We start from the raw sequence: 18006 nt of genomic DNA on the forward strand, positions 1-18006 counted from the left end.
AATCCATACGACTCCAGTGGTTTAATCCACATCTTCAGAAGCGATATGATAGCTGTGGGTGAGAAACAGATCAATATTAAAGTCCTTTTTTTTTTTTTTACTATAAATATCCACTTCCGCTTCTACATTCTTCTTTTTTTGTTTTTGCCGATTTACATCCTTCATGCATTTCGTCACCTACAGGGCAGGGAGGAGAATTTATACTAAAAAAATGGCTTAATATTGATCTGTTTCTCACCCATATCTATCATATTGCTTAAGAACGCGCAGATTTTTTACCACTGGAGTCGTGTGGATTACTTTTATTCTGCCTTTATGTGCTTTTTGGAGCTTTAAAGTTTTGGTCACCATTCACTTGCATTGTATGGACCTACAGAGCTGAAATATTCTTCTAAAAATCTTCATTTGCGTTCAGCAGAAGAAAGAGAGTCGTACACATCTGAGATGGAATGAGGGCGAGCAAATGATGAGCGAATTTTCATTTTTGGGTGAACTACCCCTTTAATGTCTTACTGAAGAAGAATAAACAAACTGCAAGAACACATTAATACACTTAAACAGTAAACGTAGCATTACACAGAGTAACAGCCTACAAATAGATAATAAAAGTCGAAATAATTAAAATAAAATAGGCTACAAAATATGTATTCTTTTTCACACTGTAGCCTATTAAATTTGAGAGCAAAAAAGATCTTTCTTTATCTCTGTGTGTGTAAGAGAATAGCTATAATAAACACATATACTGTATTTTTGGCAAATGTAACCTAAGAAGTAATCAAATACTATTTAAAAGCTCCCATTTGAGGGAGCTTTATCTCTCACTTAATATTAGTTTGAGTGTGGTAGAATAACAGCAATGTGTAAAATTACTATCTGTTTCTATGTGTTTATTTAAATCATTTTAAATCAGGTCAGTCCTTTAATAATTCACTTTTTATTATTATTATAGAGTCCTGGCCAAGACAGACGGTAATACAAAAAGTTTGAAACACATATAAAAATTCTGATCATTAAAATACATATTAAGTTTATGTTAATTGCTGTTTTTTTAAGGTCATTTACAGCGATGAACAACAATGAGATCTCTATCATGATTTTTTATTTTATTTTATTTTTTATGTTTTGCAAGCAAGGGCGTAGACAGAAAATTACTTTTTGGTGGGCCTCAATAAACATGGATGGGCCAAGTTTTCACCCAGTTATTATTATTATTATTATTATTATTATTTTATCAGATTGTGGCGCATTCAAAAGTTCATTCACACTTTCAGAAATCAAAATGTATGCATTTATGCGATTTATGTTGCTATTTTATAAATATATAGTTGAAGTCAAAGAATAATCTCTAATATTCCTGAGTGGGCCTAGGTCTAATTTGGGTGGGCACAGGCCCACCCCGGCCCACACTTGGCTACACCACTGTTTGCAAGCCATAAACAGAAAGTAGTAAACTCAGTTAAAATACATGCTTACAAAGACACACACATATTCAGGGCCGTAGCAAGATAATCTGGGCCTCCTGACTGTATATTGCTCTGGGCTCTTTTCCTATTAAAAAATACAGTTTAGAATTTTTTGTGGGGCCCCCTGTACCTTTGGGCCCCTAGAATCGTTACCGCCTTTCACCCCACTAGCTATGACCCTGCACATATTACACATGTAGGTACAGACCAAAATTGTTTAATTCATCGTGACATAGGGATCAATGTATATAGTTTACAAAAGTCTATTTTTACAAAGAGAAGAACAACAATACAAAAGAATTTGTTTTGTAAAATGTTTTCCAAATGTTTCATTATTAAGACAATTTAGAGTAAATACTACAATTCTATAGGACTCGAGAAAACCTTGATTTGTTTGTTTATACTACCATTTTGATGCATAACAACAAAAAGGAACAAGATGCCTAAATAAACACTTTAAATGATAATTTGTTATAAATCGTGCAACATTTTTAAACAGGCAGAATTGTTTGTCCTACATGTCCCTGTGTTTTAACATGACATATTCATTGCTTTGAGTAGCATCATCTTCTGCTGTGAATGTCTCTGCAGCCGTGCGGCGAGCCACTCGGGTGAGCCGGTGAAACCGCCGGAGGAAGAGGATGACAGAGGCGAGGAGGAGCGCTTGAACAATAATGAAGATGAAGAGGCTGATCTGAGATGCCAGTGCTAAATTACACATCCAATAACGACATGATTCCAAAACTTCTTCCTCCACCAGATACACCACCAGACGTCCCCGCAGGTGTGCTGGAAAACTACAGCTCACATTCCTGAAACACACACAGACAGCTTTAATGTGAATGCAGTTTAATTGCTCAGGCAGAGAAAATCCACAAAACCCTCCTATATACATAAAGACCAATACCAGACCACCTAAGACCCAGATCCAGAACAATACCAGACCAACTAAGACCCAGACCATCACCATTATCATACCACCTAAGGCCCAGAACAATACCAGACCCAATAAGACCCAGACCGATATCAGACCCCCAAAGACCCAGACCAATATCAGACCCTCCAAAACCCAGACCACCTAAGACCCAGACCAATATCAGACCACCTAATACCCAATCCTAGAACAAACCCCCAAAGACCCAGACTAATATCAGACCACCTGAAACCCAAAGAAACCGACCAATATCATAAGACATAGACAAATTCCAGAACACTTAAAACCCAGATCTGGATGGATATCAGGCCACCTAAGAACCAAAACAATACCAGACCCCTTAGACCTTGACCAAATCCAGACCCCCTAAGACCCAGACCAACACCAGACCACCTATAACCCAAAGTCAGACCAATTTCAAACAACCTAAGACCCAGACCAATACCAGACCACCTAAAAACCAAAACAATATCAGACAACTTAAGACCCAGACCAATACCAGAACACATAAAAATCAAAACAATACCAGACCCCTTAAGATCCAGACCAATACCAGACCACTCAAAACCTAAATACAGACCAATACCAGACAACCTAAGACCAGACCAATACCAGAACACCTAAAAAACAAAACAATACCAGACCCCTTAAGATCCAGAACAATACCAGACTACCTAAAACACAAACTTAGACCAATACAGGACCATTTCAGACCCAGACCAATACCAGACCCCCTAAGACCCATACCCAGACCAATACAAGACCACCTAAAACCCAAACTCTGACCAATACCAGACAACCTTATGTCCAGACCAATACCAGTACACCTAAAATCCAAAACAGTACCAGACCACCTAAAACCTAAATGCAGATCAATTTCAGACAATCTAAGAACCTGACCAATACCAGAACACCTAAGAACCAAAACAATGCCAGACTCCTAAGAACCAGACCAATACCAGACCCCCTGAAACCCAGATCAACACCAGACCACCTAAAACCCAGGTCTAGACCAATATAAGACCACCTAAGAACCAAAACTATACCAGACACCCTAAGACCCACACCCGGACCAACACAAGACCACCTAAAATCCAAATTCAGACCAATACCAGACAATCTCAGACCAGACCACCATAATTTTACATTGTCATTAAAAAAAATTTAAATGGCAAACTCTGATGTACTTTTTTCCCCCCACAAATAACAAAAAAATAAAACACAAGACTCTCATACTCTCATCAGATTTGTTGCATCTGAGATACATCAAAAAGTAAGAACAAGACCAAGATCACTCCAATTCAACCCTAGACACACACATTTTCACACACACTGACCGTATCAAATCATTGTTCCTCTGTTTCAGAAGCCATCCTCTCAGATAGAGTATGCCGCAATCACATGACCACGGGTTACCGTGGAGAACCACCTGGCGCAGGGCGGGCAGTGAGTCCAGCAGGGCATTTGGGAGTGCAGTCAGGTGATTATCATTCAGGTGAAGTTCAGTGGTGTGCAGAGGAAAAGAGGAGGGCAGGGTTGCCATAGTTAAGTTGCGTTTACTGCAGTCTACCACAGAACCTGTGCAGAAACACACCTGAGGACAAACAGCCTGAACTACAAACATCTCACTGCACAGCACAGACAGGAGAACCTTCAACACAAGCAGAACAGACCTCATACCAGCAGACATGCTTCACACAGAGAGAAATATACTGTATGAGAGAGAAAGGAGACAAAAGAGAGATACTGGGAGCTTAAAATATGAATGCTTTTTATGGCTTATATTATATCATTTGTGCATGTGTTTTATCTCACTCTCACAGTTCCAATGGCTATTTAAAGCATTTAAACACATGACACATACAGAGTTCTGAACTGAACAGATATTGATGTGTGGAGCTATCAGGAATTTCAGCAGCAAAAAAGGAAGCAAATTTAGCTGGGAAGACCAAGATAAAAATGATAGAGAGCTTTACACATATAGAAGGACATTAAGGAAAAAATAGGAGTAACCACAATATTGCAGAGAGAATTCTCCTTAATCATGATGCTTTTTTCAGTTGAAATTAAAGCTGCACTATGTAACTTTGTGCTCTCTAGCGACATCTGTGGAAACTTAAAAATGCAAGCAATTTGCGGAAGAACACTTTACGTGATTCGTGTTGCGGCACTGCTCTTCTGGCAGATGAATCTCATGATTTGAGCTTTTCCTGTGCGTGATCATGACTGGAAATTTTCACAGCCGGAATCATAACGTGCAATTTTCATGTTGATATACTGTTATACGATTAAACATTTAAAACTGAGATATTACATGCTTTGATGAAGATAAACAACACTCATATTCACATATTTTGAATGAATGAATTTTACACTTTTCTCACACTACACTCAAAGCGCTTTTACATAAAGAACAGAGGACTCAATCACCTCAATTACTACCAGTATACTGTACTATAATTTTTCAAGTGTTTTATCTACTATTTTTTTTATCCCCTTTTCTCCCAATTTGGAATGCCCAATTCCCACTACTTAGTAGGTCCTCGTGGTGGCACGGTTACTTACCTAAATCTGGGTGGCGGGGGACAAGTCTCAGTTGCCTCCGCTTCTGAGGCTGTATATCCGTGCATCTTATCACGTGGCTCATTGTGCATGACACCGCTGAGACTCACAGCATGTGGAGGCTCATGCTACTCTCAGCGATCCACGCACAACTTACCAAGCGCCCCATTGAGAGCGAGAACCACTAATTACGACCACAAGGAGGTTACCCCATGTAACTCTACCCTCCCTAGCAACCGGGCTAATTTGTTTGCTTAGGAGGCCTGGCTGGAGTCACTCAGCACACCCTGGATTCGAACTCGCAACTCCAGGGGTAGTAGTCAGCGTCAATACTTGCTGAGCTACCCAGGCCCCCCTTATCTACTATTAATGTTTGTATTGTACTACACTTATCAGTTTAAGAGGTGATACTAGTGATATGGCTGATACGAGTTCAATGGAAGGCTTTATTATTTTTATATTATAATGTACAGCCTCAGTTGATAATGCAAGTGAACCGTAATAGTCTATGAATGCACACAATAACACAGTAAACTCAAAACATAAAATGAGGATTCAAAAATGATGGGGATAAAATACTGTATACTTTATTAAACATGAAAATAATATGCTTAAAAATGCAATATAACAGTTAACAGTCAATTTCTGAAATCATAAATATTAGTAAACATGTCACAGTATCTCCCCCCAACAACATAGATACATTGTGATTGGTTAACACATGAGTATTGTTCGATTCATAAAGCATGACAAGCAATATAAGCTTCAACAACCCTACCAGACAACATATCCAAGCATTATAGCAGGTAAATAACTTCACCAAATGGATAACAAATAAACATCTATCCAGATTGCTGCAATGCTGTCCAGAACAGTGTGAGTGTGACTGAAATGAACTGTAGTTCTGTTTCATTCCTCCTGACCGCCAGAGGTGGTGCTAAGCACTAGTGGATAATCGCAGAGCCAGCCAGATAGGTCGAAAAAATATAACAACAAAGTCACATTGTGATGCAGACTGAGCTGCAAGGATATAAACCACAGCAGCTTGATGCCCAGCCTCTTTCTCTTTCTCGCTATGATTGGTCGTTGTCTTCTCCGCACTGTCCAGTGAAGATTAACTGAGTAGCGAGGATTCGCCCTCTCAAGCTGTGACACTGCGCTCTACACAATTATCTGGATGGATTTTTCATCTTCAGACTGCCTGAAGATTGTAAAAAGACCCAGAGGGAACTGCCAATTGTACCAGGACATCTGTTTGGCCCCAATGTCTTTGATGTACTGGAGAAGAGAATGAAGCTGTTGGAAGCTTCCCGTCAGCTGACTCAGGTCCCACGGGCACCTACTTTTAGGATGCCACCAGCTCCAGCTCATCATCGCTACCTGATACCAGAGCAGCGATTTCGTCACCACACTGCTTCCCAACCTCAGGCCCCACAGCATCCTTAGAGTGTTGAGGAGGCCCAGGGCTGTCACCCATTTCACCATCAGCCTCAGGGGGGACCACGTCAGCATCCCCCCACAGGTGCTAAAGGCAGAATCCACAAACCGTGAAGTGCTTGCTACGGTTCTGCAACATCTAAACTATTGGAGAACTTCAGTGTCAGACCCCTGGGTTCTGGCAACTTTGAGCAAGGGATATACTCTACAGTTCCGATGCTGGCCCCCCAAGTTTTCAGGAATTCTTCCGACAGTTGTTGAGGATATAACCTGTTCAATGGTTCTTTCTCTGAAAATTTGTTCACTGTTGGAGAAGGGAGCTATTGAAAAAGTTCTTCCCCTCAGTCAGAAGGATGGTTTTTACTCAACGTACTTCCTCGTTCCAAAGAAGGAAGGCAGTCTTCGTCCAGTTCTGGACTTGCGACGTCTAAATGTGTTCTTGAAATCACTTCCTTTTCACATGTTACGCACTGCCGACGTTCTTCGGTCTGTGAAGAAAGGAGACTGGTTTGTGAGTGTAGATTTTATAGATGCTTATTTTCATGTTCCCATTGCACCCCACTGCAGGAAGTTTCTACGATTCAGCTTCCAGGATAAAATGTTTCAGTTCAAAGTCCTAACATTCGGTCTGTCCATTTGGTCTGTCTCTGGCTCCTCGCTCCTCTTTGGTCCTAGGGCATGAGGATTCTGCCCTATTTAGATGATTGGTTGCTTTGTGCCTGTAACAAGGTTAAAATGGGAAAGGAGGAGGTGGGAACCAGATGAACAATCAAAGTAATAATTTAATGAAAGTACCAGGTCTCTCGAGTCTTTACAGCTAACTCGCAGGATCCTCATATGGTCAATGACTGGCGTCATTGAGAGCAGTTCATCTCCCAGAATCGAACAATCAGGTGGCAGATGCTCTATCCAGGGATCTGCTGCAACCGGGGGAATGGAGGCTTTACCCGATGTTGTGCAGTTGGTCTGGCAGCGGTTCGGCGAGGCAGAGGTGGATCTGTTTGTGTCAGAAATTACCACTCATTTCCATTGGTCATTCGCGAGGACTGAGAATCCAGCCCATCGTGACAGGATGCGCTGGCTCACAAGTGGCCGAACTGCTCATTGGAGAATATTCTCTTCATGGTGTGGGGATCCTGGAATTGATCCTGCCCACTGTACTGTGCCGAAGGGCTTGAGCTTCTCGCAACATCTATTGGACGACAACAAAGCTGCTTCTACTTTAAAGTGTATGTTGCTGCCATATCTGCACATCATGCCCCAGTTTGTGGTTCCTCTTTGGGGTCTCGTAGCCTTGTTTGCAATTTTCTGAAGGGAGCAAAGCGTTTAAAGCTGATTTGTGTGAACCCGTTTCCTGTGTGTGACTTGCCACTTGTGCTAGAATTCCTTAGTGCACCACCATTCGAACATTGGGTGGTGCAGATCTAAGTGGATGTCTTTGGAGGCAGTGTATCTACTGGCTGTTGCTTACATTAAACGTGTTGGTGAGCTCCATGCGCTATCTGTGAGTGAGCTGTGGTTGCGCTGGATGCCTGCGGATTAAGGGGTCATTCTTCTTCCTAACCCGACCTTTCTTACAAAAGTCCTTTTGACGCAATTTGTGAATAAGTCCATTAATTCTGGCTGCTTTTCAGCTGCCCTAAACTCAATCCGATACTGATATGAGGGCTCATTTCCTGTGTCCTGTATGCGCTTTAATTCTACCGCTTCATTCAGGCAGACGGATCAGTTATTTGTCTGTCATGGTGGCATGCACAAGGGTGCGCCTTTGTCCAAACAAAGACTGTCGCGCTGGATTGAGGAGTTGATAAAATTGGCATATGATAAGGCTCAACAACCCTCACCAGAGGATGTTACTTGCCATTCTACCAGGGCTGTCTCTTCGTCTTGCGCTGCCTTTCGGGAGTTTCCTTGGCAGATGTCTGTGCGGCTGCTATCTGGTCTTCTCCAAGCACCTTTGCATGGTTCTACAAGGTTAACATGGCTGCTTCCCATGCTGTGAGCTCTGCAGTTCTTCTGGATTTGGTGACATTCCTCATGACTGTGTTGGTATGTGTCATCCACTAGTGCTTAGCACCACCTCTGGTAGTCAGGAGGAATGAAACAGAATGCTAGTTACATATGTACTGTGGTTCTGTGAATTCTGGATGACCACCAGAGTTTCTTGTCATTCGGAATGCGTGAGAAAACATTACGAGGCTGGGCACCAAGCTGCTGCGGTTTATATCCTTGCAGCTCAGTCTGCGTCGTGACGTGACTTTTTTTGTTATATTTTCTCAACCTATCTAGCTGGCTCTGCGATTATCCACTAGTGCTTAGCACCACCTCTGGCAGTCATCCAGAATTCACAGAACCAAGGTTACATACGTAACTAGCGTTTGTTTCATATTATTAACGGCTACTCGCAAACTAAAACAGTGCATTACCGCCATCTACTGTTTACATGGGAACGAGACAGTCGGCTCTTTTTCCTGTGTTCAGAGATATGACGTAATGACACAATGCTGTATGTCATAAGTCAGCGATTTCTTGCCAAATCGAACCTGATAGCTCAAAATACAAATACTTTTTATAGGCTTAGTGAATTGGGGTAAGGTAAGAACATTGTTTTGAACTCTGATTGTTTAGGTACTCAATCAATAATGGCAATTTGTTAATTTTTAACCAAAAAAATCTTACATAGTGCAGCTTTAAATAGCAAAAGTAAAAAATAAAAATAAATAATAATAATAATAATTAAAAAAAAAAAAAAAAAAAAAAAATATATATATATATATATATATATATATATATATAATTCAACTATCAATTAATTTTCAATTATATATGATTAATAAACACTTACAAAGTAAAATATGTCCTTTTTTTTGTTGTACATGTGCCATAGTAGTGTAATGTACCATTGCATTCTTTGAAATTCCTTGAAGTATATACTGTATGAATATGATAATCATTCATTACCATGGTTACACAATCTCACTATTTGACAGAATACACATGCAACATCATGCTTTTCCCCTTCTATACTTCAAAAAATATTAAACTAATATTTACACTAATATTAAAACCTTTAAAGGTTTATTTGCTGCCTTAAATTTATATATCAAAGTACCAAAGTGGCAACCTGCAGTGATAAATTAATTATTTTGAATTTACTTAAGTAAATCTAATAAATAAAATCAAGCAAAAATAAATAAATAAATAAATAAATAAATAAAAATTAATATGAATTCAACTGAGAATAAATGACAGAAATTGTAACACGGTACATGGAAGGAAACAAGGTGGTGTTTTAATGATATTTTACAGTGTATTTCATTTTATTCATTCACATTGCAAATGTTTTTTTCTTAATTAGTACTTTTGTCTTGGTTTCTAGTAAAACATATCTGAACAAAACAACTTTGTATAACAAATCCTGTTAAATTTATGGTAAAAAACCCCAAAATAAAACACAGTAAAAAGTACAGTAACCAAGGATGTCACTTTGGTGAATATATATTTGACAGGTTCACTGTTTTATATTCATATAAAACAATGTATAAAATATAATTAAATATGATGGGTCATGAAGGGACTTCTGGGAATGCCCAGTTATTATTTTTTCACTATAATTTAAATTTTTGAGTAAAAGTATACTTATGTATTGTCATGTTAAACACAATGCAATTTTTTACCATTAACTATATTGTAAATAATATTTTTATTAAATATTTTTGTTAAACTTATTTTGTACAATATTTTACAGTTTAATTACACGTATTGTCTTAGCAGCATAACAATTTCCCAACAAAGGTACTTTAGATATTTTTTACTGGAAACAAGACAAAAATTCTGTTTTAAGTTTTTTTTTTTTTTTTTTTTTTTTTGCTGTGCAAATATCAGTGTATTCACCTCCTTAGTTCACCGATTTACCTGCTATATAGTGAACATCAAAAAACAAGCCATATGAGATCAATAAGAATTCATAAACAAATAAAGCGAGAATAAACTATATTGAAAAGTTCTTACCAGCGTCTCTGTGTGTCTGTATCAGACTGAGGAGCGTTAAGACTGCAGCATTAAACACAGCCGTGTCTGACTGATAAAATTACCTTCAACACACAAACACACACACGCCACACTCAGAGGAATATGACACAGGAAGTGAGGCACACATTCGCTCTCTGATACTGTTAACCTGCTTTAAACTCCTAGTATTGACGTGAGAAAACGCATTTACATCTGAAGGAATTATACCGTATCAGAAACCTACAGAAAACCTACGTCACATTTCAGATAAAAGAATTCAATGTTTAAATATGAAAACACATTTTCTTCTTTATTTAACATTTTAAAGAAGCTTTGGAACTAGGACAAAAACAATGATACCTTACAAATTCTTCACATTTATTAGCAAGCATAACTGCAAGATTTACCATAATAATTGTATAAATATACCAACACTACTGTTATTGATGCTATTATTGTCATTAAACAAGCAAAGACCCACAGTCTGAACTGAGAAAGTTTATTGATGACAATAATTTCAATTGTATCTGCACATTCACTGATTTCGAGCACTTTAAAAAAACAAAACTGCCTTTGAATCCAACAAATTACTAGCAAAATACATAATATCTCTCTCGGTTTACAAATGCACACACGTACATAGATATCAATAAACGACCATCACTATTTCAGAAAAAAATATTTTCTAAAAACTCACACATTCATCTTGCTAAGCAAATAAAAAAAGTCAATATAAATTAGATACCTTTAAAAGTTCATTAAGTTAATAATACACTGATTTATTTATGCTCTTCATAGACACGAGCATTTGTCAAATCACCATGTTTCATCCAGGCAGACAAAAGCACCGAGCAAATCAACTTACAGCAATTGTAAGACTGAATCTGATGGACAAAGCGGTAGATATGATATTCGTACAGTATATTTTAAATGCATTCACATCTGAGAGTTGCAGTGAGGGTTGTAGTGTGCGTGTCACTGATCTTTCTCATGCATCCGTTGTTGCATCTTCTCCAGCATCTCTTGCATTCTCTTCAGCTGCAGATACAAAACAACACGGTCAAAACAACAAAAATTCACTTTCATGAGAAACGTCTCTAAATTAAAAGCAGATTATAATAAGGCTTACTTTCTCTCATGCAAACCGTAGTTTGAATGCCTTTTATTTCCAATAGTCTTTTTCGATATCGTTTTAAAAGTACAAACAAACTATCTTTCTCTAATATAGGCAATATTATGATATTTTGAAGCCTGATTTCCCCCAAAGCATGCATATTTAATTAAAAACACTGTTTTAAAAATACAGACAAAACCGAGTAGATTTATAATATTGCCAGTCTTACTGGTTATACTGTATGACATAAAATAAAATGTTACATACTTTCAGGGTGTTGTCACACTTGGTTCGTTTCAGGGATCTGATAGCGGTTTGCAACATTTTTGACCCATACTCCAAACAATCTCATTTGATAAAGAAAACTGACTTTCTATAGCTTGGTATTATTTAATATTTCACTACTTAGTCCAATGTCCACATATGTTGCCATACATTTTTAGGAAAAAAAAAAAACCGAGTGTGACTGGTCTCCAGTTCTTGTAGCTCAACTGGTACAGCATGGCACTAGCAAGATCATGGGTTCGATTCCCAGGGGACACACAAACTGATCAAATGTATACACTGATCTCTGGAGGTGGTCTAAGTACGGTTCTCTTTCAGTCAGCGGTTTATTTCTCCAATAACGTGCATTTTAAACAAAAAACACCAAGCTCACTTGATTTTCCCATTCGCGTAATGCCAAACATACACTGGTGGCCAAAAGTTTGGAATAATGTACAGATTTTGCTGTTTCGGAAGGAAATTGGTACTTTAATTCACCAAAGTGGCATTCAACTGATCACAAAGTATAGTCAGGACATAACTGATGTAAAAAACAGCACCATCACTATTTGAAAAAAGTCATTTTTGATCAAATCTAGACAGCAGCCATCACTCCAACACCTTATCCTTGAGTAATCATGATAAATTGATCATTTGGTACTAGAAAATCACTTTATATCAAATATATCGCAATTATATCAAACACTGCTGAAAGATATTTGGTTCATTAAATGAAGCTTAACATTGTCTTTGTGTTTGTTTTTGAGTTGCCACAGTATGCAATAGACTGGCATGTCTTAAGGTCAATATTAGGTCAAAAATGGCAAAAAAGAAACAGCTTTCTCTAGAAACTCGTCAGTCAATCATTGTTTTGAGGAATGAAGGCTATACAATGCTTGAAACTGCCAAAAAACTGAATAACTCATATAAAGGTGTACACTACAGTCTACAAAGACAAAGGACAACTGGCTCTAACAAGGACAGAAAGAGATGTGGAAGACCAGATGTACAACTAGACAAGAGGATAAATACATCAGAGTCTCTAGTTTGAGAAATAGACACCTCACATGTCCTCAGCTGACAGCTTCATTGAATTCTACCCGCTCAACACCAGTTTCATGTACAACAGTAAAGAGAAGACTCAGGGGTGCAGGACTTATGGGAAGAATTGCAAAGAAAAAGCCACTTTTGAAACAGAAAAACAAAAAGAAAAGGTTAGAGTGGGCAAAGAAATACAGACATTGGACAACAGATAATTGGAAAAGAGTGTTATGGATCTTAACCCCATTGAGCTTTTGTGGGATCAGCTAGACTGTAAGGTGTGTGAGAAGTGCCCCACAAGACAGTCACATCTATGGCAAGTGCTACAGGAAGTGTGGGGTGAAATGTCACCTGAGTATCTGGACAAACTGACAGCTGGAATAACAAGGATCTGCAAAGCTGTCATTGCTGCACGTGGAGGATTTTTTGATGAGAACACTTTGAAGTAGTTTAAGAAGTTCTGAACATTTTTTTAAAATTGTAATAGTAATTTTTCACGTTATTAATGTCCTGAGTATACATTGTGATCAGTTGAATGCCACTTTGGTGAATAAAAGTACCAATTTCTTTCCATAAGAGCAAAATCTGTACATTATTCCAAACTTTTGGCCACCAGTGTATTTGGCCCTGACAGGTTACCGTAGCCACTTATTCTGTTTCTATGGTGACAACAGAGTGAGAAGATTTGTACTTTTTTTTTTTTTTTAAAGAAAAGGCAGGACGAGTCGAAATAGTTTTTTTGTTTTAATCAACATTATGCCACAAATGCTGTTGATTGAGCTCAACTTGTATTGAACCCAGAATATTCCTTTAAGTACAGCCCTAATAATTATAATTATCATCAATATTATATATTACAAAGTGGGCTAGGATTAAAAAACAACAACGTGGGGCATGGGTATCTCAGCGAGTATTGACGCTGACTACCACTCCTGGAGTCACGAGTTCGAATCCAGGGTGTGCTGAGTGACTCCAGCTAGGTCTCCTAAGCAACTAAATTGGCCCAGTTGCTAGGGAGGGTAGAGTCACATGTGGTAACCTCCTTGTGGTCGTGATTAGTGGTCTCGCTCTCAATGGGGCGCGTGGTAAATTGTGCGTAGATCGTGGAGAGTAGCATGAGCCTCCACATGCTGTGAGTCTCCGCGGTGTCATGCACAGCGAGCCACGTGATAAGATGCGTGGATTGACGGTCTCAGAAGTGGAGGCAACTGAGACTTGTCCTCCGCCACCCGGATTGAGGTGAGTAACCACGCCACCACAAGGACCTACTAAGTAGTGGGCATTGGGCATTCCAAATTGGGAGAAAAAGGGGGTAAAATAAAAAAAATAAAAAAAACAATGCAGTGTGAATGCAAAATGGACTGAGATCCTGTGACCGGTAAAGTGAACCAGAAAGAGATCTGAGCCCACTTTCAAGGTCACAGATGGCACTGAATGCAAAGACAACTGGCTCCTTTTTCCCTCAGTTCACTTTTTTGGCCCCACATAGTGTGATAACACCCTTGAAGAAATATTCCGGGTTCAATCAGTTGACAGAATTAGTGCCATAATTACCACAAAAAATCATTTCAACTCTTCCCTACCTCTCTTTTAAAAAATGCACAGTGAGGCACTTACAATGGAGGTGAATGAGGCCAATTTTTGGAGGGTTTAAAAAGGTAGAAATGTGAAGCTTATAATTTTATTTTAAAAAAACGTACATGAATTCTTCTGTTAAAACTTGTGTATTATTTGAGCTGTAAAGTTGTTTAAATCATCGCTTTTTTTATGGTCGTTTTAGGGTTTACACTAAAATCATGTTAACACCCATATTGTTTACATCTTGTGGCTATACTTTTGAAACAGTGAGTATTTTTTTATTAAAGAAAAGGAGGGATGAGTTGAAATGAATTGATTGAGCTTTACTTGTATTGAACCCTAAATATTCCTTAAGCAAGAGTGTGCAGTATCCGTGTCACTTGCTTTGAAAGTCGCTTTGGATGAATGTGTCTGCTAAACCAATAAATGTGAATGTAAACTAACGGTTTCCAAACAGATTACATCACATACTACAGCAATGATAACACATGAAAATGATGGTACATTATTAGTGCTGATTATTTCGTACCTCTTCATCTTTCATCTTGATGAGTCTCTCTGTCTCCACGTCTGGTGTGGGCAGAGGTAAGATGGGTAGCGGGCTGTCTGTACAGTTATCCTGTGCAAGTTTACTGCAACACACACAAACATGCATCACATTAAATTCATCTATTGATGCATAAAGGCCATATTCATGCTGCATATTCTGTAGGATAAAATAAAATATGTCTTGTGTTTTCTGTTCCTGTTATGATTGAACGGTTACTAGAGACAATTCATGATATTTATATCAATCACTCTCTGCGAACTTCTTACACACAAACACACACCTGGTCATCTCCTGTATGCAATGCGCTCTGTAGTTTTCATAGTGCACGTCACAGGTCACGTCTTTCAGGTCGTGCATGTGAGAGCGAATCAAGATGTTCCTCAACTTCACAAAGTCACAGTGAGACTGATTCTCCACTGGAAAAACACACACAAAAAGTATAATTTAGTACTCAACAATGAACACACAAACACATTCGCATACTTCTAGTAAATATGCAAAGTACATACGGGTTTACAAGTTCAATGTATACATTTTGTCAGTGTGCGTGTTTCTGAAATCACTGACCTTCTACAATACCCCAGGGGTAAAGACGCCCTCTGACCCGCTGACCTCTGGTCTCCACCACTGTATTACTGCCAATGACAGCAAATGGAGTACACTCCTATGACACACACGCATACAAATAAATACAAAATAAGGGATGAGTCAAAATACATTTTTATAGTAATCAACATTATGCCACAAATGCTGTTGATTTAATCTGGAATATTCCTTTAAGAGAGTTTCTGTTTAATACACTGTTCGACCCATATTTACTCTGGATGGATATGAATGAGATTGTTTATTTTGACAATTTGTAGCTATGTTTGTCTGACCTTCAGTTCTTTGTCCATCTGTTTAAAGTCCTCCTCTTCATCAGAGTCACATTCAGGAAACTGATACACTTTAATCCCAAATTGCTCGATCTCGTCTCGCACCTGCAGGAGGGCAGAATAAAGACGACACGTTAAATCTGCACATCCTACTGAATGAGTCAAGGTGCAAAATCTGAATTACAATCATTGGGAAAACTGTCTGGGAATTAGGATAAAAGATAACAGGATATTTCCTAACCCTGTCCTTGAGTTTTTTGACTTCATTAGGAGTGAGACAGTCGGCTTTAGAGATCAGAGGAACAATATTCACTTTCTCATGTAGCGCCTTCATGAACTCCACATCCACCGGCCGCAACCTGCACAGCAAATACACTGGACATGATATTGACGTAGTATCTTTTAATTTAATTCCTGACAAACACACTTTATTATTGTGCAATGATGAACCTCATTATATTCTGACCCATATTTGGACACTCATCCCACTCCAGCACATGCACACTCGTGTTTTTCGTACCCGTGTCCAAATGGTGGTATGAAGTACAGACAGCAGTGTACTCTGTTGTCAAGTATGTTCTTTCTGTTCAGTCCACTCTCGTCTCTGAAGTACTGCTCAAACTGTTGATCAATGTAATCTGTGATGGGCTTCCAACTGCAAACACACAAACACACACACATACACACAGTGCTCAGAATGACAGAATTGTACACAACTGTGTCTATGTCTGGCTGAGAACAGATGAATTCTCACCATTCATTATTATTAACAGCGTCTCCAAACCCTGGTGTGTCCACGATGGTGAGTTTGAGTTTGACTCCTTTTTCTTCAATATCCACTGTGTGTTTGGTTATTTTAACAGTCTGATTAATGCGTTCTGTTACAGGTGAAACACAATCAGTCAACATAACGTTTAAAAATAAAAAAAACATTATACAGTACCTTTATACACCGATCAGCCACAGCATTAAAACCGCCTGCCTACAACCGTGGAGTCGCAAGTTCGAATCCAGGGCATGCTGAGTGACTCCAGCCAGGTCTCCTAAGCAACCAAATTGGCCCGGTTGCTAGGGAGGGTAGAGTCACATGGGGTAACCTCCTCGTGGTCTCTATAATGTGGTTTTCGTTCACAGTGGGGTGCGTGGTGAGTTGTGCGTGGATGCCGCGGAGAATAGGATGAAGCCTCCACATGTGCTATATCTCCGCGGTAACGCACTCAACAAGCCACGTGATTAGATGCGCGGATTGATGGTCTCAGACGCGGAGGCAACTGAGATTCATCCTCCACCACCCGGGTTGAGGTGAGTCACTACGCCACCACGCGGACTTAGAGCACATTGGGAATTGGGCATTCCAAATTGGGGAGAAAAGGGGAGGAAAAAAAACATCTGCCTAATATTCTGTAGATCCCCATCGTGCTGCCAAAAGAGCGCCAACCCGCATCTCAGACTAGTATTCTGAGATTATATTCTTCTCACCTCAATTCTACAGAGCGGTTATCTGAGTTACCGTAGACTTTGTCAGTTTGAACCGTCTCTCTCATCAACAAGGCATCTCCGTCCACAGAACTGCCAGTCACTGGATATTTTTTTGTTTTGGCACCATTCTGAGTAAATTCTAGAGACTGTTATGTGTGAAAATCCCAGGAGATCAGCAGTTACAGAAATACTCAAAACAGCCCATCCGGCACCAACAATCATGCCATGCTCCAAATAACTGAGATTACATTTTTCCCCATTCTGATGGTTGTAAACATTAACTGAAGCTCCTGACCCGTATCTGAATTATTTTATGCACTACACTGCTGCCACACGATTGGCTGATTGGATAATCGCATGAATGATTGTTGGTGACAGACGAGCTGGTTTGAGTATTTCTGTAACTGCTGATCTCCTGGGATTTTCACACACAACAGTCTCTAGAATTTACTCCGAATGGTGCCAAAAACAAAAAACATCCAGTGAGCGGCAGTTCTGTGGATGGAAATGTCTTGTTGATGAGAGAGGTCAACAGAGAATGGCCAGACCGGTTCTAACTGACAAAGTCTACAGTAACTCAGATAACCACTCTGTACAATTGTGGTGAGAAGAATAGCATCTTAGTATGTTGGCGGGTTGGCGCTGTTTGGGTGGCACGATGGGGACCTACACAATATTAGGCAGGTGATTTTAATGTT

General features: G+C 39.2%; 1 protein-coding gene across 3 annotated transcripts in view; it reads right to left on the reverse strand.

The window, feature by feature from the left end:
- Positions 1-2142: 2142 nt before the first annotated feature.
- The window catches only part of LOC127414536 (septin-5-like), a 31223-nt gene continuing 15359 nt past the window's right edge, over positions 2143-18006 (reverse strand). For all 3 annotated transcript variants that reach the window (XM_051652631.1, XM_051652630.1, XM_051652629.1), the window contains exons 4-12: positions 16584-16707; positions 16350-16484; positions 16071-16188; positions 15833-15934; positions 15522-15618; positions 15235-15370; positions 14934-15036; positions 10408-11445; positions 2143-2275 (exon numbers count right to left, since the gene is read on the reverse strand). In XM_051652631.1, the coding sequence (XP_051508591.1) occupies positions 11383-11445; positions 14934-15036; positions 15235-15370; positions 15522-15618; positions 15833-15934; positions 16071-16188; positions 16350-16484; positions 16584-16707 (878 nt within the window). In that variant the 3' untranslated portion in view covers positions 2143-2275; positions 10408-11382. The remainder of the gene's footprint in view (positions 2276-10407; positions 11446-14933; positions 15037-15234; positions 15371-15521; positions 15619-15832; positions 15935-16070; positions 16189-16349; positions 16485-16583; positions 16708-18006) is intronic.

The sequence above is a fragment of the Myxocyprinus asiaticus genome, chromosome 24 (assembly GCF_019703515.2).
Source record: "Myxocyprinus asiaticus isolate MX2 ecotype Aquarium Trade chromosome 24, UBuf_Myxa_2, whole genome shotgun sequence".
Classification (NCBI taxonomy): domain Eukaryota; kingdom Metazoa; phylum Chordata; class Actinopteri; order Cypriniformes; family Catostomidae; genus Myxocyprinus; species Myxocyprinus asiaticus.